This window comes from Hyperolius riggenbachi, chromosome 9 (genome assembly GCF_040937935.1).
Source record: "Hyperolius riggenbachi isolate aHypRig1 chromosome 9, aHypRig1.pri, whole genome shotgun sequence".
Classification (NCBI taxonomy): domain Eukaryota; kingdom Metazoa; phylum Chordata; class Amphibia; order Anura; family Hyperoliidae; genus Hyperolius; species Hyperolius riggenbachi.
Window position 1 is genome coordinate 129,520,317 of NC_090654.1, and position 22,670 is coordinate 129,542,986.

The 22,670-nt window shown below is 46.0% G+C and overlaps 1 protein-coding gene and 1 long non-coding RNA gene across 9 annotated transcripts in view; one reads left to right on the plus strand and one right to left on the minus strand.

Annotated features, from left to right (window-relative positions):
* Positions 1–1,924: 1,924 nt before the first annotated feature.
* LOC137532689 (T-lymphocyte surface antigen Ly-9-like) overlaps positions 1,925–22,670 on the minus strand; it is an 883,190-nt gene continuing 862,444 nt past the window's right edge. For all 8 annotated transcript variants that reach the window (XM_068253506.1, XM_068253510.1, XM_068253511.1 and 5 more), the window contains 2 exons: positions 13,912–13,973; positions 1,925–1,999 (listed from right to left, as the gene is read on the minus strand). In XM_068253506.1, the coding sequence (XP_068109607.1) occupies positions 1,960–1,999; positions 13,912–13,973 (102 nt within the window). In that variant the 3' untranslated portion in view covers positions 1,925–1,959. The remainder of the gene's footprint in view (positions 2,000–13,911; positions 13,974–22,670) is intronic.
* The window catches only part of LOC137532692 (uncharacterized), a 98,037-nt gene continuing 79,286 nt past the window's right edge, over positions 3,920–22,670 (plus strand). Inside the window, exon 1 of the long non-coding RNA XR_011023971.1 lies at positions 3,920–4,030. This is a non-coding gene — a long non-coding RNA (uncharacterized lncRNA). The remainder of the gene's footprint in view (positions 4,031–22,670) is intronic.

A 22,670-nucleotide genomic window follows, 5' to 3' on the forward strand; every position in this document is an offset into this window, starting at 1 on the left:
CAGAGAACATTATTTTCGTGGGGAAACCCCATTTGTAAGGGATGTTGGCAACTCTTAAAGCTGCGGTGATCGGTTGAAGTCCCTTCCTCAGCTGCAGGGTATGCTGGGACAAGTCAGCGAAGACTTTAAATTTTGTCAAAGGGGTCAGGAAGCGAACCGTTCTTGCGTAGTGCGAGAAGGAGATCGTCTTTCACATGATAACATAGGTAGCGCACAATAACATCTCGTGGGACATGAGGTGGGAGGTGGGCTGGTTTGGGAAGGCGATGTGCCCTGTCGATTATCAATTCCGTATCATTAGCGTTGGGTAATGCGGATTTTGTTAACTTTTGAACGTACACTTGGGCCTCGATTCACAAAGCGGTGATAACCCAGTTATCACGCCTAAAAGACTTTAGGCGTGATGACCTTTTCACCACTGAGTTATCACCGATTTTTCCTGCTCTTCGCGCGAAGTTACCGCGCGTAAGCGCATTCGCGCGTACACGCGTGAGAGCGCGCGCAAAGTCCCATAGGGCTTAATGGGAGCTTCGCGCGAAGCGTCGGGTGTTGCGCGCGCACTTACGCGCGTACGCGCGGCAACTTCGCGCGAGTTTCTTCTTATCATGCCTAAAGTGACTTTAGGCGTGATAAGGGCCTTTTCACCACGGTGCTAACACTTTGCACCGCTTGGTGAATCGAGCCCTTTGAGTTCATTAGTGGGGATGTTTTCTGGCACTCCTCTAAATTTAAGATTGTTCCTTCTTGATCTGTCTTCCAGATCTGCTGACTTGGACTTGAGCCATTTGATATCACTGGATTGGGCCTCAGATACATCCACCATGACATTGTGTTCTCTTACTATGTCTGAGATTTTGTTTTCCACACTGTCCACTCTGTTTCCTAGATCATCAATTTCATTGTGGAGCGAGGTGGATATGGCAGCGATATCTAGCAGTAGAGAAGATCTAAAGGAAAACAAGATCTCTTTTATAAATGCTTGTGACGCAGTTTGGTCTGTAGCAGGGAAGTCTGCGAGAATGGCCGCTGCCTGTGAGGTGCTAGGGGAGAGTGGAGGTCTTACCGGAGCTTCTGCAGCTTCGTTCTCTACCCGGAGCTTTGATCTCGCTGGGCTGTTGGATGGAGAGGGAGCCGGTGAGTCTAGTGGGTAGATGCCGTCAATTCCGGAGTTTGTTCCGTCAGCGGCTGCCTGGGTATTAGCTGCGTGAGCAGGGCTGCCGGCGCCATCTTGGATCCTCCTGGAGGGCTTCTGTGTTTTGGGGCTGAAGTAATCCGTAAGTTTATGGGGTTTAAGTGACCCAAACTTACGTTTTTTATTAATGTCCTGTTCGGTTTCCATCTCCTCTGTTCTGTTGTGGTTGTTTGCAGAGTTGTGCGCCATGCTGTGAGCCACTTTAGATCTGCCGGAGCCGGAGCTGTTCTAAGTTGCGTCCGTCCTGTCTGCCGTCGCGGCCACGCCCCGTTTTTTTTTTTTTTTTTTTTTTTTTTTTTTAGTAAAATAGCATTCAAAGGGTTACATCACAGGACTGACTCTTTCTTCTGCAGGGAGAACCCGCATCCAAACTGCTTATAATCTTATCTTGTGTACACATTCTTTACTTGATACATTTATGTAAACATTCTCTGGCTGTGCAGGACTTCAGCTGATGAGTGCTGAAGTGAAAAACAGATCAGAAATCACTGATGGCTGCATTTACAACAGAATGACAACAGTTATAAATAAAATGCACCAGCAGCTTTCAAAGTAAATTAACTGAACTTTGGGAAGTTATAATATCTAAATGAATATTAATACCTGTGCACAAAAGCAAATATGATAATTGTATGGGTTATAAAAAGTAGGAAAACACATTTTTGTTGAAAATTTTGTCAGAGTTTTAAACCGCTTTAATGCTTTACAATAGATCACTTACTCCTCAAACTATTCCTTCTGCTTATTGTCTTCAAGGTTCCCCGTTATCACGGCAGTTCCTCTTTAAGGTATAGCTTTAAAATAAACCTAAAGAGAACATTTGAGTTAAGTTACATATTTACCTTAGTAGAGGGGAGCTTTTGGATAGTCCTGACAGGATATTTTAATACAGCAATCAGGCAGAACATACAAAAAAGTTGAATTAGGCATCTCCACAGTATAGATAGCTTGATATGCGCCCAGTATTATGCAGCCCCTCCCCCCCAATATCGATAGCTTGATGTGCCTCCATTATTAGACAGTCCTCTCAGTATAGATAGCCCTAAGTGCCCTTGGTATCAGGTAGCCTTCCCCCATATACAGAGTGGAGAGGAGCTTGCTTCACTCGCTTGTCTGCGACGCCTTTGTGGGGATCCCACTTCAGCATGTTTGTCGCACACCATCTCCTCTCAATTACTCACTCAGGGCACATAATGAGAGGCGCCCCCAGAGATCATCAGAGAGAGAAGATGCTGTGCAGCAAAGGCTGAATAGAAATCCCAGTGGTGGCACTGACAGGTGAGGAAGCACACTGTGCTCTGCACATGGCCGGCTAAGGAGGTGGCACTGCGCCGGCCCAGCCCTGCGTGTGACTTAAAGGGAACCAGAGACGTTGGGGGAAAGCTTTTATACATACCTGGGGCTTCCTCCAGCCCCATACGCATGGATCGCTCCCACGCCGCCGTCTTCGCTGCCTGTATCCGCCGGTACCGGGTCTCGTCATTACCGCCAGTCGGCCAGTCGGCGGCAGCACGCGGCCAATCGTCCGCATCACAGGGGCTCCCTCCATATACTTACGCGTGCGGCTGCATACTGCGCAGCCGCATGCGTACGGGTATGGAGGGAGCCCCCGTGATGCGGACAATCGGCCGCATCCGCTGGAAGTGACGGGACCCGGTACCGGCGATTGAGACAGCGGTGGATGGCGGCGTGGGAGCGATCTAGGCTTATGGGGCTGGAGGAAGCCCCAGGTATGTATAAAACCATTTCCTATTTTTTATTCAGCTTCCTCTCTGGTTCCCTTTAAACTTGGCTTGTTAAAAGACCTTCAGCAGCTCTGCATTATGAGTTCAGACAAAAGCAGCTACCACAAATGTCACAGAAGGATAGAGAGCTAAGTTATCTCCATCCTCTTCCACCATGTATGAGATTAGATCCAAATCATGCTGTTCCTTAGGCTCATTTCACACTATGGGCTTGATTCACTAAAGTGTGATAACTGCTATGACAGCAGTTATCACACAAGCTGCATTACTTTGCGTGATAAGCAAAGGTTTGCGCGCGATCACGTGAGCTTTTCACATGAAATGCGCACGTGATTGCGCCTGCAAACCTTCGCTTATCACCCGAAGTAATGCTGTTCGCGCGCAAACCTTTGCGCGCAGCAGCTTGCATAATTGATAACTACTGTGATAGCAGTTATCACACTTTTTAGTGAATCAAGCCCTATGTCCGCTGCATCATGGTGCAATAGACAAAGTAATCTCATCAAAATGCAATGTAATTATATTTCAATGGAGGCTTTTACAATGTTTGTGGTGCAATGAGCTATGATTTCCAACGGGGTAATGCACAGCATTCAGTGCCTTACTGGGCGACTTGTGCGGTGCAGACATAGGGCTTGATTCACTAGGGCAAATAGCACGCCTTATCAAAGTTAGCATGCCTTATCAAAGTTAGCATGCCTTATCAAAGATGACACGCTTTATAAGAGTAGCATAGCGAGCGGCTCAGGGCAGGACCGGTTGAGCTCTTGTCATTGCCAATTAGCAGGCATAAGTTTGCTGTGCTACTCTGAGAAGGAGTGTAAACTTTGATAAGGTGTACTAACTTTAAAGGGAACCTGAAGTGAGTAAAATTATTTAAAATAGATACATGATGCAGCTGCAAATGAATATTACATACTTACCTCACCGTCAGTTCCTCTCACAAGCTCACCATTTTCTTCTTACACTGACCAGGAAGCTGTTATGGGGTAATGGCCATTTGCAAAATGGAGGGCAGAGAATTCCATTGGTCACTGTGGACAAATGGGACGCAGGAGAGGAGAAAAAGATTGAGGAGTAGACTGCACAGGAGGTAAGTTTGACCGGTGTATGGTTATTTCAACTTTTTATTTTCGTTTCAGGTTCTCTTTAATAAGGCATGTTATTTGTCTTAGTGAATCAAGCCCATAATGTCTATAGACTGTATGTATGCAGTAAGCTGTGATGCAACTTTAAATCTCCATTGCAATCTTGTTTTTCTTGATCCGTAGTGCAATCTACAGTGTCTTAGGTTAGGTTCACTGTGGGATGTTGCGTGCGACTTAATGGGGGCATCTTAGGGGAAACCTGAGATGTGTTAAAAGGCTGTATTTATACAGTAAAACCCCCGTTATCCAGAACTCTACTTTTACACCTCTTTGTACACCTCTTTATAAGCCTGTTACATCAGGTTAAGTCTGTCCTTTGTCCTAATTATTTTTAATTACTGTATTTCAATATTAATATAGAGTTTATGGTAAGCATACAGTGTGGGAGCATAGTACTGTTTTCTAGTTAGGTCTATTTTTAACATGGACTCTCAAGCAACCAGAAACTACACGTATCCGACATCAGCCAATTCCTGTTGGTGCCGGATAAGGGCCACGCATGCAGCCCCCATCGCGCTCCCGCAGCCAGGAGCGTTCTGCGCAGCCACGCATGTGCTGAAGAGTATGACAGGCCAGATTACCGGGTTAGATAGCACATCTCAAGTACACTTTAACGCAGAAAGTTGCGCTGCTTAGTAAGTCTATGGAAAGTTCATAATGCATGATCTTGTGCATTGTGATCCAATGCACTATAGTACCCCAATGAGTTACTGCATAGCACGTGCATTAACAGAGGCAGTGAATCATACTTTTCATTGACTGCAGGCTTCATTGTATGCCACTTAAAGGTTGCATAACGTGAGGTGCATCTTTTTTGTTCCGGTGCGTTCCTGGTATACAGGGAACCCAACGCAACGTCCCACTGTGAACCTAACCTGAAAGTAGTCTTAGGAAGGTATGCCAGGTCTCCTTTGCAATTTGGCTATCCTAACTACTGTGTCACCATAATGCTATACAGGCCATACCCATTCTAAAGATCTATGTGTGTATGTGAGTGTCAGCAACCAACTGACATAGAAAGTTCCCATTTTGGATATGTTTTTTGTGTCAGGCTTAAGAGGTGTGTAAGCACAGTGTATGTACATAGAACTCATAACATTTTGTTTTTATTGATGTATGTCATTCACAAGCTTCCAATACACAAATATACAATGTAAGAAACACAATAATACCTGATCGTCAAACAGTTACTCACAGAATAAATATTGTACAAAAATAGAATATTTATAAGTAAATGCTAAACATTTTTATTACTTTATAACAGCAAAGTATTGTTCAGAGATGTAGACAGGATTAGAACATATAAATTGAAGATACAGTACTTTTTAAAAAAAGGCTTTCTTTCCTATATAGTTGTAAACAGTACCTCCTGCTGTTTGCTAGCAATAAATGACCTGGCATTAAGACACAACACAACATAGGCGTTTCTGTGTGCTTTTGTGAAGATGCGCGGAAGAGCCGCCGCCATGAGTCAGGCGGAGGCGGCTCTTTCCGCGCACAGCGCGGCAGGGCACGGGGAGGCAGCCGCCTCCACTCAGTCTGAGGCGGCTGTCCCCGTGCAAGGCATGGCGGAGCGCGGAAAAACCGCAGCGTTGGACGCGGCGGTTAGCGTGCAGGTCCCCCGTGCAGAGGCACCGCAGAGCAGTGCTGGTGTGGCTGGGACACATAGTCCCTCCAGGTTTAGAGTGACGCGCGCGCGCGCGCACTCAGGCAGGGAAAATATAGCAGCCAGAAGTGAGTCAGCTGACCAGGCTGGTCAGCTGACTCTGGCTCCACTCCTCATTGGTCCAGCACTTAGGGAGGTGCTGGAAGATGTTTGTGTATATATACTGCTAGCTGATCATTTCCCTGGTGTCTGGCGTTGCGAACACATACGTGGGAGCACTCAGACCTGTAGTCAGATCCTTAAGTGTGCCGGGACCAGCTGGAGCTGTAATCCTACACTTAGCTAGATTCTGTTGTAAAGTACTAAAGTACTAGTTTGATTGTGATTATCTGTTATGACTCTTTGCCTGTCTGACTATCCTCCTGAACTCTGATCTTGTACCTTGATATTTCTGATACTCTGTTGCCGAACCCCGGCTCGTCCTTAGACTCTGCTTCTGCCTCCTGATCTTGTACCTCGATATTTCTGATACCCTGTTACCGAACCCTGCCTGTACTTTAGACTCCGCCTCCGCCTACTGTATTTGTACCTTATCTGTCCGTGTGTTAACGACTTGGCTTGTCCGACCTCGAGAACCAACCTTTCTATTGGAGGCGGTTCCCCGTCCTGTTAGTGACACTTCCTCCAGAGTGTCACTTTCAGACAATCTTTCCTACTGTCAGCCTGACTCCTCCCGCCTTGGAGGGTTCAGGTCTTCGGAAGGAATCCGTGCAGTACTCCTTACTGCACTGAGGCCTAGTCCTCTAAGTGTTACTGTTACACCAAACACTACACTCTACTCAGGTGAACAGAGGTTAGCTGGTATATTGGATTATCGGCGATACTGCAGATTACTTATAATCTGGTATACATCTGTATTCCCAGTGATTCTGCAGATCACCGGTAATCAGATCCTCTCTGTGCTTCACCGATCGTTACAGAACGCCAGACCTAAAAACAGATGGATGCACGCGCTGACCCTCTGACTGTGCTTGCCACTTCGGTGGATAGCATCCATCAAGCACTGGGCCAGCACAAAGCCTTAATAGATGCCCCCTAGGGGTCACCTGTATAACTTATCTGGACCAGAGAAGATGGCTATGCAGGAGTACATTCGTGACAACCTGGCCAAGGGGTTCATTCGGCCCTCCCGGTCCCCTGCTGGGGCCGGTTTCGTTTTTGTTAAGAAAAAAGACGGAGGTCTTTGACCTTGCATCGATTACCGGGGCCTGAATAAAATCACGGTGAAAAATCGCTATCCGTTACCATTGATAGACGACTTATTCACGCAGGTCACAAACGCAAAAATCTTCTCTAAATTGGATCTGAGGGGTGCATACAACCTGATCCGCATTAGAAAGGGCGATGAATGGAAGACGGCCTTCAACACACCCGACGGGCATTACGAGTACTTAGTGATGCCCTTCGGGTTGTGCAATGCACCAGCTGTCTTCCAGGAATTAATCAACGAGGTATTTAGGGAGGTATTGGGTAGATTCGTGCTGGTATACCTTGATGATATACTAATCTATTCCAATAACCTCTCCGAGCACAGGGTCCATGTTAAATTTGTGTTGAACAAATTAAGACAAAATATGCTTTATGCTAAAGTAAAAAAATGTATTTTCGAGGTGACGTTCCTAGGGTATGTAATCTCCACCTTAGGCCTGTCAATGGATCCTGCCAAGGTCACAGCTGTGTTGGAATGGCCACAGCCAGTGGGGTTGAAGGCCCTGCAGAGATTTTTGGGTTTTGCAAACTACTATAGGAGGTTCATTAAGGGGTACTCCACAATAGTTGCCCCCCTTACCAGTCTCACGAAAAAAGGGGCAGATACCAACCACTGGTCCCCTGAGGCTGTGGCAGCCTTTTCCAACTTGAAGAAATTATTTTGCTCAGCGCCTATTTTGAGGCATGTAGACACGTCCTTTCCCTTTATTGTGGAGGTTGATGCCTCAGAGGTTGGGGTGGGGGTGGTGCTGTCTCAACGGTCAGGGTTGCAGGGCAGATTACATCTGTGCGCCTACTTTTCCCGTAGGTTTTCACCCGCGGAAAAAAATTACGATATAGGCAACCGGGAACTTCTGGCCATTAAATTGGCGTTTGAAGAATGGCGCCATTGGTTAGAGGGGGCAGAACACACGATCACAGTTTACACTGACCACAAGAACTTGGAATACATCGAAGGGGCTAAGAGACTAAGTCCCCGTCAGGCCCGTTGGTCTTTATTTTTTACGAGATTCAGATTTATAATCACGTACACTCCAGGCAGCAAAAACATCAAGGCAGATGCCCTGTCCAGATGTTTCGAACCAGAGACAGCACAGTCTCCCGCTCCTGAGTCCATCATCCCGCAGAGACTAGTGTTAGCAGCCACAGAGACCTGGGAGGATTGGACAGAGGTTTTGGGTCCCTTTCAGCAAGATGTTCCTGAGGGAAAACCTGAGGGGGTCATGTTTATCCCACTGCCATTTCGTTTACAGGTTCTACAGTTGTTTCACGCCCATAAGAATGCTGGTCATCCTGGAGCTGCCAGAACGCAGGATCTTGTTGCCAGGTGTGCTTGGTGGCCTTCTATGGCAACAGACTGCAAAGAGTATGTCAGGGAGTGTGCGGTATGTGCCAAGAGTAAACCCTCCCGGCTGGCACCTGTAGGAAGGTTACAGCCTTTGCCCACCCCGAGTGAGCCATGGACCCACCTGTCCATGGATTTTGTGGGGGAATTGCCCAGGTCTGAAGGCATGTCGGTCATTTGGGTGGTAGTCGACCGTTTTAGCAAAATGGCCCATTTTGTGCCCCTGAAAGGACTCCCCTCGGCTCAGGAACTGGCCGAGTTGTTCATCATTCACGTTTTCCGGCTGCATGGCATTCCGGAAAACATTGTGTCAGATAGGGGAGTCCAATTCGTGTCCGGATTCTGGAGGGCATTTTGCCACCAAATGGGCATGAAACTGTCTTTCTCGTCAGGCTACCACCCACAGACAAATGGGCAGACTGAACGGATTAATCAGTCGTTGGAGCAATTCCTAAGATGTTACGTTGCGGAGGCACAGAGTGACTGGGTAAAATTTCTGGCCTTCGCAGAATTCGCACAAAATAATTTGAAGAGCTCTTCTTCGGGTTTCTCTCCATTCCAGATTGTGACAGGAAGGTCACCCAAATTCTCCCCTTTTCCAGTTGTCTCTTCTCCATTTCCAGCACTGGAGGATTGGCAGAGGTCACTCAGGGAAAATTGGGGAATTGTTAAGGGAAACTTGCAGAAGGCGTTCCAGATTCAGAAGGGTCAAGCGGACAAGAGACGGTCCGTGGAATGGAAGTTCCAGCCAGGGGATTTAGTCTAGGTGTCCACACGTCACTTGACCTTGAAGCAGCCATCTGCCAAACTGGGCCCCAGGTTTGTGGGTCCATTTTCCGTGACTAAAAGGATCAACAACATCACTTACGCCATTGATCTTCCTGCCAGCATGCGGGGCGTAAGGTCATTTCACGTGTCCCTACTTAAACCTGCGGTTCATGTGGGTCCTACTCCTCCTCCTCCGGTGATGGTGGAGGACCAACCTGAGTACGAGGTGGAGAAAATATTAGACTCATGCATTGTACAGAACTCGGTACAATATTTAGTGCATTGGAAAGGGTACGGCATTGAGGAGAGACAATGGGTACCAGGGACTCGCATGCATGCTGATGAGTTAAAGAGGGAGTTTCATGCCTTACATCCAGAAAAGCCTGGAAGGAGCTGTCCGGAGTCCACTCCTCGGGGGGGGGGGGTTACTGTGAAGATGCGCGGAAGAGCCGCCGCCATAAGTCAGACGGAGGCGGCTCTTTCCGCGCACAGCGCGGCAGGGCACGGGGAGGCAGCCGCCTCCACTCAGTCTGAGGCGGCTGTCCCCGTGCAAGGCATGGCGGAGTGCGGAAAAACCGCAGCGTTGGACAGAGCGGTTAGCGCGCAGGTCCCCCGTGCAGAGGCACCGCAGAGCAGTGCTGGTGTGGCTGGGACACACAGTCCCTCCAGGTTTAGAGTGACGTGCGCGCGCGCGCACTCAGGCAGGGAAAATATAGCAGCCAGAAGTGAGTCAGCTGACCAGGCTGGTCAGCTGACTCTGGCTCCACTCCTCATTGGTCCAGCACTTAGGGAGGTGCTGGAAGATGTTTGTGTATATATACTGCTAGCTGATCATTTCCCTGGTGTCTGGCGTTGCGAACACATACGTGGGAGCACTCAGACCTGTAGTCAGATCCTTAAGTGTGCCGGGACCAGCTGGAGCTGTAATCCTACACTTAGCTAGATTCTGTTAATAGCTAAAGTACTAGTTTGATTGTGATTATCTGTTATGACTCTTTGCCTGCCTGACTATCCTCCTGAACTCTGATCTTGTACCTTGATATTTCTGATACTCTGTTGCCGAACCCCGGCTCGTCCTTAGACTCTGCTTCTGCCTCCTGATCTTGTACCTCGATATTTCTGATACCCTGTTACCGAACCCTGCCTGTACTTTAGACTCCGCCTCCGCCTACTGTATTTGTACCTTATCTGTCCGTGTGTTAACGACTTGGCTTGTCCGACCTCGAGAACCGACCTTTCTATTGGAGGCGGTTCCCCGTCCTGTTAGTGACACTTCCTCCAGAGTGTCACTTTTAGACAATCCTTCCTACTGTCAGCCTGACTCCTCCCACCTTGGAGGGTTCAGGTCTTCGGAAGGAATCCGTGCAGTACTCCTTACTGTACTGAGGCCTAGTCCTCTAAGTGTTACTGTTACACCAAACACTACACTCTACTCAGGTGAACAGAGGTTAGCTGGTATATTGGATTATCGGTGATACTGCAGATCACTTATAATCTGGTATACATCTGTATTCCCAGTGATTCTGCAGATCACCGGTAATCAAATCCTCTCTGTGCTTCACCGATCGTTACAGCTTTATAGCAATACATTTTAGGCCTGATCCAATTCACTTTTTCTCTTAAGTTTTCTCCTAGATCCTTTTTTTTTAATCTTCTGTTAAAAATAACAGCAGTTAAAGAGGAACGGTTGTGAAAAACTTAGAGTTTAAAACACATACGAATAAGAAGTATGTTTCTTCCAGAGTAATTACATTTCTCCTATGTTGCTGTCACTTACAGTAAGTAGTAGAAATCTGACATTACCAACAAATTTTGGACTAGCCCATCTCCTCATAGGGGGATTCTCAGGGTTTTCTTAACTTTTAAAAGCACTTTCGTGAATGGCAGTTGCTCAGTCCAACTGCCAAAATAGTGTGCAGCGAGCAGGGAGGCTGGCCAGCATCTTTGTATTAATCATTTTCAGGGAATGTCTTTATAAAGAATGAAGGCCATGCTGATAATCCCCTAGAGAGAGATGGACTAGCCCAAAATCTGTCGGTAATGTCAGATATCTAATACTTACTGTAAGTGATAGCAATATAGGAGAAAAGTAATTTATAATTCATTTTACTCTGGTAGAAATGTACTTCTTATTTGTATGTGTTTTAAATTTTAAGATTTTCACAAAGGTTCCTCTTGAAAAATAACTTTTCAGGAGTTTTTCCTTTTTCTTGGTTTCGTTTAGCTAAAAGAAAATGCATTGTATTGATAACATGTAAAAGTATCATTTAGGAGAAAAGGTGAATAGAATTGGGCCTATAGCACTGTGCAGCACAAGGACATTAGACAGAGCTTAGACAGCTATGTCTGTAATCCATTCCACAGTGCTGTCCCAAGGCTCTGTGCTTGCTGTAAAACACACATCCACCTGCTCTGCTTAGAGTGAACAAGTCCTTAGCAATGTGTATTCATTGTCTTATGCATGCATCTGCAACCCCATTTTATATATTTATTTTTTTGTAAATGTACTGATTGACAGTTTAGCAAGATTGCTAATTATTTTTGCATGGTCGGTTTATTATTATATAAATTGTTCTGTTTTTTTCTTCAAGAAATAAAATCATCATAAAAATCTAAATGTTCACAGCTTCAAATATTCCAAAATTAGCAAACAATGAACGATGGCTACACAAAAGTATATAAATCTTTCCTTCTTCATAGCTCAATATTTACATTACTTTAACTTAACCACTTGGCACAAACTGGATTTTTTTAATGTATTTTTTTTATGTATCCAGTTGTTCCCCACTCCCTCAAACAGGCCGTACAGGCACTTCCTGTAAATCAGCGCTGGCTGCACGTCCTGTAAATCAGCTATGGGTGCGCGCCCGCACGCTCCCGCCACTGTGATTAGTGAATGGGAACATGTGTTCCCTGAGCTAATCTATGTGCCTGTGTATGAATGAACATGACTTCAATCACGAGCCATGCTCTTTCATAAAAATGAGGTAAGTAAGAAGTAGAACAGAAAAGTGATCAAATACTTCCTGGTAATAATGTGTAGAACCATCTTGTGGCCAAAAAGTTAAATTAAAATAACAATACAGTAAAATGTTTTCCATATAGCTCCTTCTAATGCACCCCCTCCCCTATAGTTAATTATAAAAAAAAAATACAAAAACAAAGTGAGAGCATTTAAAAAAAAATACATACATGATTACCTTAGCGACTCAACTTTTCTAATATGTACATATGTCATTAAGGTATATTATTCAGAGTATAATACTCTTAGGCATACATGTAATAAGAGCACATATTAAAATGGGTATTTCCAATATTTGAGTATCAGTACCAATGTTCTACTATTGGTTTCATTTACCGATATCACATTTCCCCCCCCCCCCCCCCCGTTATAAAAGCCGAGAAAGGAAGAGATTCTGCAGATCGCGAAGCCTCAACACCTGTGATTTCTTGGGCACCTACAATTTTTACTTCCTAGCAGCAAATTGCGGCTTTGCAGCAGGAGGGTAGGTTAAGGTTAGGAGGGGGGTGGTTAAGTGTTAGGGCATAGGCAGAGGAAGGGTTAAGAGTTAGGCATTGGTGGAGAGAGGTCTCAGGGTTAGGCATCAGTAGAGAGAGATCTTAGGGTTGGGCAGTAGAGGGAGGGTTCTCTGTGAGAGTAGGGTTAGGTTAAGACATACTTAAATATCGGTAAAGATTAGGCATATTTTACTCTTGAAATAGTAGTAGAATATCAGTAATTTTACTATTGTTCTACTAGCGGCAATCCCTAGAGTCCTTTTTTCCAGGTGCCTCTTTTAACATGAATGTACCTGTATAGCCAAGCTTCGAACTGCAGCTGATCCAGCATTCAGCTATAAGATAGCCAAACTCCAGCACTCTTTAAAGTGTACAAGAGATGAACGATTCCCTATAAAATATACATACCTGGGACTTTCTCCAATCAGGCCAGGGGGGGGCTGGAGGAAGCACCGGGTATGTATACAGTATTTTATTGGGTATCATTCGTCTCTGGTTCCCTTTAACCAAGTGATTGCTGATATCCAGATTTTGGGCAATATAATAGATGAACCCCAGGAGTTGATTTTCTACCCTGCCTCCTGCTGCTATATCATAGCCAATCCCTCAGGCCCAATTTACTCAGATGGGTCCCCCATAGACCTAAAGTACATTGTGGTCTATGATGGTGATAAATTTAACATTGAGTCTGTGTGTCCAAATTAACTGTTTCATTTTCTTCCTGCATCCTTTCCCCCTTTCTCCTATAGTTCTTCTCTTTTCCTCTCCCAGCCCTACAATTTAAAAAAAACAGATTCTCACTGCCACCAGTGCTGTCTTTCTGATTTATATATCACTTCCTTCCATGCCTTGGGAAAAAAACTCTATTCAAGCACAGATACACATTCAAAGACTTTCTTGACATATTCTCCGCATAATGTTATACAGTATACACATCATTAGTTCATGATTCTAGTTATCACTGTGAACAGTTCATGAGGAAAGGGAAAAATATATGAAGTTGATTTTTAGATGACACCTCTACTGCCCACTAATCTATAACTATCATCTATAACAACCTATCCTTGCACCCCCAGAAGGCTTTTTTCCCCAACATAATTTTAATTGTAAAAACACAAGTGGGATATCATCCTATTCTGAGAATTCATAAACATGTTCCTTCTGGAGCACATTGCATTCTCAGGTCAGATAGGGAAGTAGTAAAAAACATTATTTATGCAAAATAAACAAAATAAAAATAATAACTAGGGTTTGCGATATGAATCATGCCTAAAAACCTTGAGAATAATCAACCATATTTCATCTATGTTAAAATTTACTTCACAGTCTCATATAAGGATGGTGGAATGTCCTTGGAATTAGTAGCTGCCCCTGCAGATGCCTGTAGAAATTAGAAAACAATTCACAGTATGAGGCACATTCACATACAGTTATTAAGAAGTAAGTAAATGCTTGTCTTTACTATTTCAACACAAAGATTTAAACTTCATTTTAATAATATTGATATATAAAAAAGTGGTATAATGTAATAAATAGCATATACTATTTACAGGCCCAGATTTACATCACAGGAGCCCATAGGCACAGATGTCCTGGCACCCCTAGACTTCGCCCTCCACGAACCTACAAAACCCCAAACTGCACCACAAGTGTGCTGGCTGGCCCAGCTGTCACTTCTCCTTTACTTCCCTTGCCCGTCAAAGCTACAGATGTCCCTTAGCATTAGGTAGCCAGAGGTGCCCTCAGTATAAAGGCTCAGGCTAGCAGTGCCCCTGACTGAAGGGAGATCTTGTCAGTGAAATTGCTGTAAGCCACGTGAGTAACCTCTCATTTACACTCTCATTAGGACTCTGCATAGGGAAGGAGGGAGGTACTAGGGGAGGGGAATGAGCCACCTTTCCATCATCAGGCGCCTGTAGGCACATGCCTACAGTGCCTTATGGTAAATCCAGCCCTGACTATTTACATGTTGTACTTCAAAATGTATCTCAAGTTGGTCAAAACCCACAAAACTAAATATTTAAGCATTGTAAGCGTTCAGTGTACTCACACAGCTGCAATTTTTGTCCTCTTGCTAGCTATTGCTACAGTGACCTTTTTTCAATTCAGTTTTTTCTCTTAAAGGACTTACGAGGCCAGGAAATCAGAAAAAAAAAAAAAAAAAGTTAGCTACCTGCTTCAGCTTGTCAGGCACGGGGACCGTTAGGGGGGCTAGTGAGCGGCGGGGACCCGGCGGAACGGCACGGAGGGCGCGGACGGCGTCCTCCGTGCCTGACAAGCTGAAGCAGGTAGCTAACTTTTTTTTTTTTTTCTGAATTCCTGGCCTCGTAAGTCCTTTAAAGAGAACCCGAGGTGGGATTTTATTATGCTAGTGTGGCACAGAGGCTGGTTGTGCACAGTAACACCAGCCTCTGTTGCCCCATGGTGTGCCTCAAAGACCCCCCTGCGCGCCGCTATACCCCCGCAGTGCTGGCGACACGCAGCGTGTCGCCAGCACAATGTTTATCTAAGCGCTGTCTGTCAGCGCCGCTCCCCCGCCTCCTCCGTATCGGCGCTATCCGCCGCGTCACTTCCCTCCAATCAGCGGGAGGGAAGGGACACAGGCGGGTAGCGCCGATAAGGAGGAGGCGGGGGAGCGGCGCTGACAGACAGCGCTTAGGTAAACATTGTCGCCAGCACTGCGGGGGTATAGCGCCGCGCAGGGGGGGTCTTTGAGGCACACCATGGGGCAACAGAGGCTGGTGATAGTGTGCACAACCAGCCTCTGTGCCCCACTAGCATAATAAAATCCCACCTCGGGTTCTCTTTAAAGAGAATCTGTATTGTTAAAATCGCACAAACGTAAACATACCAGTGCGTTAGGGGACATCTCCTATTACCCTCTGTCACAATTTCGCCGCTCCTCGCCGCATTAAAAGTGGTTAAAAACAGTTTTAAAAAGTTTGTTTATAAACAAACAAAATGGCCACCAAAACAGGAAGTAGGTTGATGTACAGTATGTCCACACATAGAAAATACATCCATACACAAGCAGGCTGTATACAGCCTTCCTTTTGAATCTCAAGAGATCATTGTGTGTTTCTTTCCGCCTGCAGTTCTCATGCACTGAAGTTTCAGGCTGCTTGTTTTTCTCCTGCAAACAGCTTTGCCCTTGTCTGTAATACTTCAGTATGTAAAAGCCCAGCCAGCTCAGAGGACGATTTATCCAGCTTGTAAAAGATAAGAGAGAAGAGAGAAGCTGCCCTAATCTAAATAATACACAGGCAGTGTGCATAGAGGGGCCAGGAAGGGGGAGTTCATAGCAGAACCACAACACTGAAGAACTTGGCAGCCTTCCAGACACAGGCCGACAAGTCTGACGGGAAAGATACATTGATTTATTACAGAGATAGTGATAGCAGAAAGTGCTGCAGTAAGCCACAACACATTAGAATAGCTTTTGGAACTTGTAGGATGATAAAAAACAGGATGCAATTTTTGTTACGGAGTCTCTTTAAGTTTTAAGAGATAATCTTTCATCTTCTATTTAAAGTGTACCTTAAGTGTCCCCAAAAAATTGAGTTTTACTCACCTGGGGCTTACCTCAGCCCCCTGCAGCTGAACGTTGCCCACGACGAGTCGCTCTGATGCTCCGGGTCCCGCTGGCGGCCACTTCCGGTTTCGCCGTCAGGACCCGTCAAGCTGGGGAACGCGGCTGATACTACGCGTTCCCAGCCAAAATAGCACCCCTATGCGGCCATATGTCCGCATACGGGTGCCTATGCGGACATATGGCCGCATAGGGGTGCTATTTTGGCTGGGAACGCGTAGTATCAGCCGCGTTCCGCAGCCTGACGGGTCTTGGCGGCGAAACCGGAAGTGGCCGCCAGCGGGACCCGGAGCATCAGAGCGACTCGTCATGGGCACCGATCAGCTGCAGGAGGCTGAGGTAAGCCCCAGGTGAGTAAAACTCAATTTTTTGGGGACACTTAAGGTACACTTTAAAGTAACTTTTCAGTGTTCTCCAACTATAAGTAGGCATAGGTAAACACAGTGCTCCCACTGAAATATTCAGTCTGAGACAAACAACCCGTTAATACTAAGAATATATATAAAAGTCTGTTCCAGTGTCTGTAGCCAGGGCCGGATTTCCCATAAGGCACAGTAGGCATGAGCCTACAGGTACCTTACTTAGAAGAGGCGGGCTCTCTCCCTCCAATGTAGTATGCAGGCCGCGGCACTTCCTCTCCATCACGCTGGCAGCAGCTGGAGTTTGCACTATACCGGCAGTGTCTTTCTGGGATGTGTCTTCAAGGGTCCTCACTTGATGAGGTTATCAAGTGAGGACCCTTACAGGAGAATGCCGCAGATGTATTGCAGACTCCAGCCACCGCCAGCAGAACGGGAAGGAAGTAAGTGCCTGCAAACTACATTGGAGGGAAAAAAGCGGGACACTACTGTCCAGAAGTGAAGGAGTGGAGCTATAGGGCCCAATCGTCCTGAATTCGTAGGGACTGCTCTCAACATCCCAGTTTAAAGTCCCGCTCACTGATAACAGGGCTCTGCTCTGTGTCTCCATGCAGAGAGACAAGTATGCTGATCGGGCTGCTGCAGGCATAAACACTGACTGAATTCTCTCCCGCCCCGCCTCTTTACTCTTAAAAAGGCAGAAGCTGACAGGCAGAGAAGTCAGGGACAGGGTGAGACATGCTGGCTGCACTCAAATCCCCTGCTCATACACTTTACATGTCCTTCCTCCCCTGCAGTGTTACACTTCACACACGTAAAGGATTATTAGGAACACCATACTAATACAGTGTTTGACCCCCTTTCGCCTTCAGAACTTCCTTAACCCCCCTGGCGGTAAGCCCGAACTGAGTTCAGGCTAAGCCGCCGCAGAGGATTTCTCAGGCCCTGGTGGTCCGATTTGCATAATTTTTTTTGTGCACTTTGCTAGCACTTTGCTAGCTGCATGTAGAAACCGATCGCCACTGCTCCGTGCCGATTTGCCGCTACCCACCGCGCCGCACCGTGCCCCCCCCCAGACCCCATGCGCAGCTTGGCCAATCAGTGCCAGGCAGAGCTGAGGGGTGGATCGATGACGTCATCCCGATCATCGCCATGGTGACGGGGGAAGCCAAACAGGAAATCCCGTTCTGAACGGGATTTCCTGTTTGCTATGATCGCCGGAGGCGATCGGAAGGGGAGGGGGAATGCCGCTGCACAGTGGCTATCAGGTAGCTAGCGCTAGGCTAGCTACATGATTTTTTTTAAAAAAAATGAATGTGCTGTTCTGCCCCCTGGCGGTTTTAATAGACCGCCAGGGAGGTTAATTCTATGTGGCATTGATTCAACAAGGAGCTGAAAGCAATCTTTAGAAATGTGGGCCCATATTGATAGGATAGCATCTTGCAGTTGATGGAGATTTGTGGGATGCACATCCAGGACATGAAGCTCCCGTTCCATCACATCCCCAAGATGCTCTATTGGGTTGAGATCTGGTGACTGGGGGGGCCATTTTAGTACAGTGAACTCATTGTCATGTTCAAGAAACCAATTTGAAATGATTCGAGCTTTGTGACATGGTACATTATCCTGCTGGAAGTAGCCATCAGAGGATGGGTGCATGGTGGTCATGAAGGGATGGACATGCTCAGAAACAATGCTCAGGTAGCCCGTGGCATTTAAACGATGCCCAATTTGCACTAAGGTGCCTAAAGTGTGCCAAGAAAACATTCCCCACACCATTACACCACCACCACCAGCCTGCACAGTGGTAACAAAGCATGATGGATCCATGTTCTCATTCTGTTTACGCCAAATTCTGACTCTATTGAGACTCATCAGAGACTCACCAGGCAACATTTTTCCAGTCTTCAACTGAGCGTGTGCAAATTGTAGCCTCTTTTTTCCTATTTGTAGTGGAGATAAGTGGTACCCGGTGGGGTCTTCTGCTGTTGTAGCCCATCTGCCTCAAGGTTGTACGTGCTGTAGCTTCATAAATGCTTTGCTGCATACCTCAGTTGTAACAATTGGTTATTTCAGTCAACGTTGCTCTTCTATCAGCTTGAATCAGTTGGCCTATTCTCCTCTGACCTCTAGCATCAACAAGGCATTTTCGCCCACAGGACTGCCACATACTGGATCTTTTTCTCATTTCACACCATTCTTTGTAAACCCTAGAAATGGTTGTGCGTTAAAATCCCAGTAACCGAGCAGATTGTGAAATACTCAGACCGGCCCATCTGGCACCAAGAACCATGCCACCCTCAAAATTGCTTCAATCACCTTTCTTTCCCATTCTGACATTCAGTTTGGAGTTCAGGAGATTATCTTGACCAGGACCACACCACTAAATGCATTGAAGCAACTGCCATGTGATTGGTTGATTAGATAACTGCATTAATGAGAAATTGAACAGGTGTTCCTAATAATACTTTAGGTGAATGTATACCGGGATTAAGCTGCCTTAAAGTAGAGTGACCAGATTTTTGTAGGCTCAACCTGGGACGGGGTGAATTGGGGGGGGGGGCTGCGGCGAAAAACAGGGGGTGCGGCGCGCGAAAAATTTGGTGTCTGCAGCGCGCGCGAAAAATGGGCGTGGTCATGACATTCTATGGGCGGAGCTAACAGAATGATGCAACCGCGAGGCATAAGAAAGCAGTGTTTACGCCGTGATGTGGTCAAACGTGGATTCACATCATAGGTGTGCAGAAACTGTGTGATGCTATTTAATAGTATGCCATAACCCCAAAGCAGCAAACACAGCCAACTATGACCATTAAATAATAAATGCAGCAACAGTTACCCCAGACACCACAAAATAAACGCAATGGGCAACATTTCAGCACAAAATAATCGCATTGCGGGCAACATGTCAGCATAAAATAAACGCAATGGGGGCAAACATGTCAGTACAAAATAAACGCAATGGGGGCAAACATGTCAGTACAAAATGAACGCACTGCGGGCAAACATGTCAGTACAAAATAAACGCACTGCGGGCAAACATGTCAGTACAAAATAAACGCACTGCGGGCAAACATGTCAGTACAAGATAAACGCACTGCGGGCAAACATGTCAGTACAAGATAAACGCACTGCGGGCAAACATGTCAGTACAAGATAAACGCACTGCGGGCAAACATGTCAGTACAAGATAAACGCACTGCGGGCAAACATGTCAGTACAAGATAAACGCACTGCGGGCAAACATGTCAGTACAAGATAAACGCACTGCGGGCAAACATGTCAGTACAAGATAAACGCACTGCGGGCAAACATGTCAGTACAAGATAAACGCACTGCGGGCAAACATGTCAGTACAAGATAAACGCACTGCGGGCAAACATGTCAGTACAAGATAAACGCACTGCGGGCAAACATGTCAGTACAAAATACACGTAATGTGGCCAAACACTTCACCTGCAAGAAAAGGCATTTACTCACCTGGCAGAAGACGTCCCCTCACGCAGCCGGCCTCTGGTGCCTCAGGTGCAGCTCCCCCTGGCCTGGACGATGTTCAATCTCCCGCTCAGCCTCTCACAGGCAGAGCAGGGCTACGGCAAGATGGCGTCCGGAGGCGGAGCCCTGTACTGGAGACAAATAGTCTCCAATACAGGGCTCCGCCTCCGGACGCCATCTTCCCGTAGCCCTGCTCTGCCTGTGCCTGCTGGAGGAGAACATTGCAGGCTGGAGCGGGGCTGCGGGGAATGAACTAGCGCAGCGTCTAGTAGACGCTGCGGCTAGTTCATTGTACGGTGGCCAGAGTCCCGAGGCCGGGACGTCCCGCTGCTAAAAGCGGGACGTTTCCCGGGACCTCATGCAGCCTGGGACAGCGCCCCCCGAAGGCGGGACGCGTCCCGGGTAAGGCGGGACGCGTCCCGGGTAAAGCGGGACGTATGGTCACCGTACTTAAAGAGAATCTGTATTGTTAAAATCGCACAAAAGTAAACATACCAGTGCGTTAGGAGACATCTCCTATTACCCTCTGTCACAATTTCGCCGCTCCCCGCCGCATTAAAAGTGGTTAAAAACAGTTTTAAAAAGTCTGTTTATAAACAAACAAAATGGCCACCAAAACAGGAGGTAGGTTGATGTACAGTATGTCCACACATAGAAAATACATCCATACACAAGCAGGCTGTATACAGCCTTCCTTTTGAATCTCAAGAGATCATTGTGTGTTTCTTTCCCCCTGCAGCTCTCATGCACTGAAGTTTTAGGCTGCTCTTTTCTTCCTGCAAACAGCTTTGCCCTTGTCTGAATTTCCTCAGTATGTGAAAGCCCAGCCAGCTCAGAGGACGATTTATCCAGCTTGTAAAAGATAAGAGAGAAGAGAGAAGCTGCCCTAATCTAAATAATACACAGGCAGTGTGCATAGAGGGGCCTGGAAGGGGGAGTTCATAACAGAACCACAACACTGAAGAACTTGGCAGCCTTCCAGACACAGGCCGACAAGTCTGACAGGGGAAAGATACATTGATTTATTACAGAGATAGTGATAGCAGAAAGTGCTGCAGTAAGCCAGAACACATTAGAATAGCTTTTGGAACTTGTAGGATGATAAAAAACAGGATGCAATTTTTGTTACGGAGTCTCTTTAATGCCAGGCAGATCCACTTAATTAAATAACAGACCCTTGTTCAGTCTTATTTTCATTTTAGCTCCACAGTTATTTTAACCCCAGAGACCAACAAAGCTATTGATAAAATGTATGCTACAAGTTCTGGCTTTGCCCATCCTTTTTGCCACTGTACCAGATCCTCCATAAAATGCCCTGTCATGAACGATACGGAAAGTCGTGCATAATCGTCAACGATTTTCATATGGTCCAGCACCGTTACTGTCATTCACATTTTAAATGTACAAGAAGTTCATTTTTTTTTTCTTCTCTTCTTTTGCTTCTCTATCACCCACACTGAATGAGAGCAGACCCCTCACCCACTTCACACGTAGCTCTTTCACACTTAAGTGAGAGCAAATAGCCATTCCTTAGTGACCAGAGATTGTCCTCAAGCGCAGTTCAAACTTTCCTCTAAAATATTCCCTCCAAAATGCTGGATCAGACAATAGACAAACTTCATGTATTAATAATCCAAGATGTGTTTATCGCAGACAAAAGACAAATGTATTTTCTGGTTCCTAAAAATCAGCCTAATAGCTCATCCAAGCTATAGCCATCCAGCTGCTAGGGAAACAGAGCTATTTATCACTTGCAGACCACACATGCTAATCGACCGTTATTTGGTGTCATTCAATAAAGCATCACTGGCTGGTTTCAAATCTAGTCACAGATCTTCGGTAAGGCAATCCGGGGAGGAATCGCAAAGACTATCAAAAAATGCTGTCTGCTTGTGACCTAGGGACTGCCCTGTGCTGACCAGGGGGTAAACACACCTATTTTTTACATAAGCCAGCCCCAAAACTCAGATCCTATAAAGGTTTGGGCAGTAACAACCCCTCCCAGCTCTCCAAATTCCACTAACCAAAAACCGTCTCCATGCATGCGTGCAAGGAGGACTGAACGCATGCTTTGTTTCAAGGACTTTTTGATATCAATGCCTGCATTTGAACTGGTCTTTATTTCATTCAATATCTCACAAGGGCTGCTAAGTTAAGTAAACTTTTCACAATGTTTCCCTTTTATTTTAAGCTTTGTGTTTATATCCTAATTAGTGTATATAAATGTAAGTAATGCATTTTTGTTATTAAAACATTTAAAAACATTTTACGGTTATGACCGGTTCCTGAACTTACACAATCATACTTGCTCCTCCGAATTTCATAGAGACAATAGTGGAAAGCAATCCTGCATAAATGCTGCACCACCAGTTATGAGTATAACAAAGCTTTATTGAACATTCTGTATAAACATCATAAAAACATCTAAAACAAATGCTAACCTTAGCAATTGACCACAATACAGTATTATGTGGAAAAGAAATCACAAATGCCTCACCTCCTTTGTAACAAATGAACCCCTATGGCTACCAAGGGATGATTGACTCAAAATGGGCTCATGGAATTGAGCCCACCATACAGTATATGACCCGGGTCTGGGTAGGGACTCTGAATGTTACAAGTGACACAACCATAA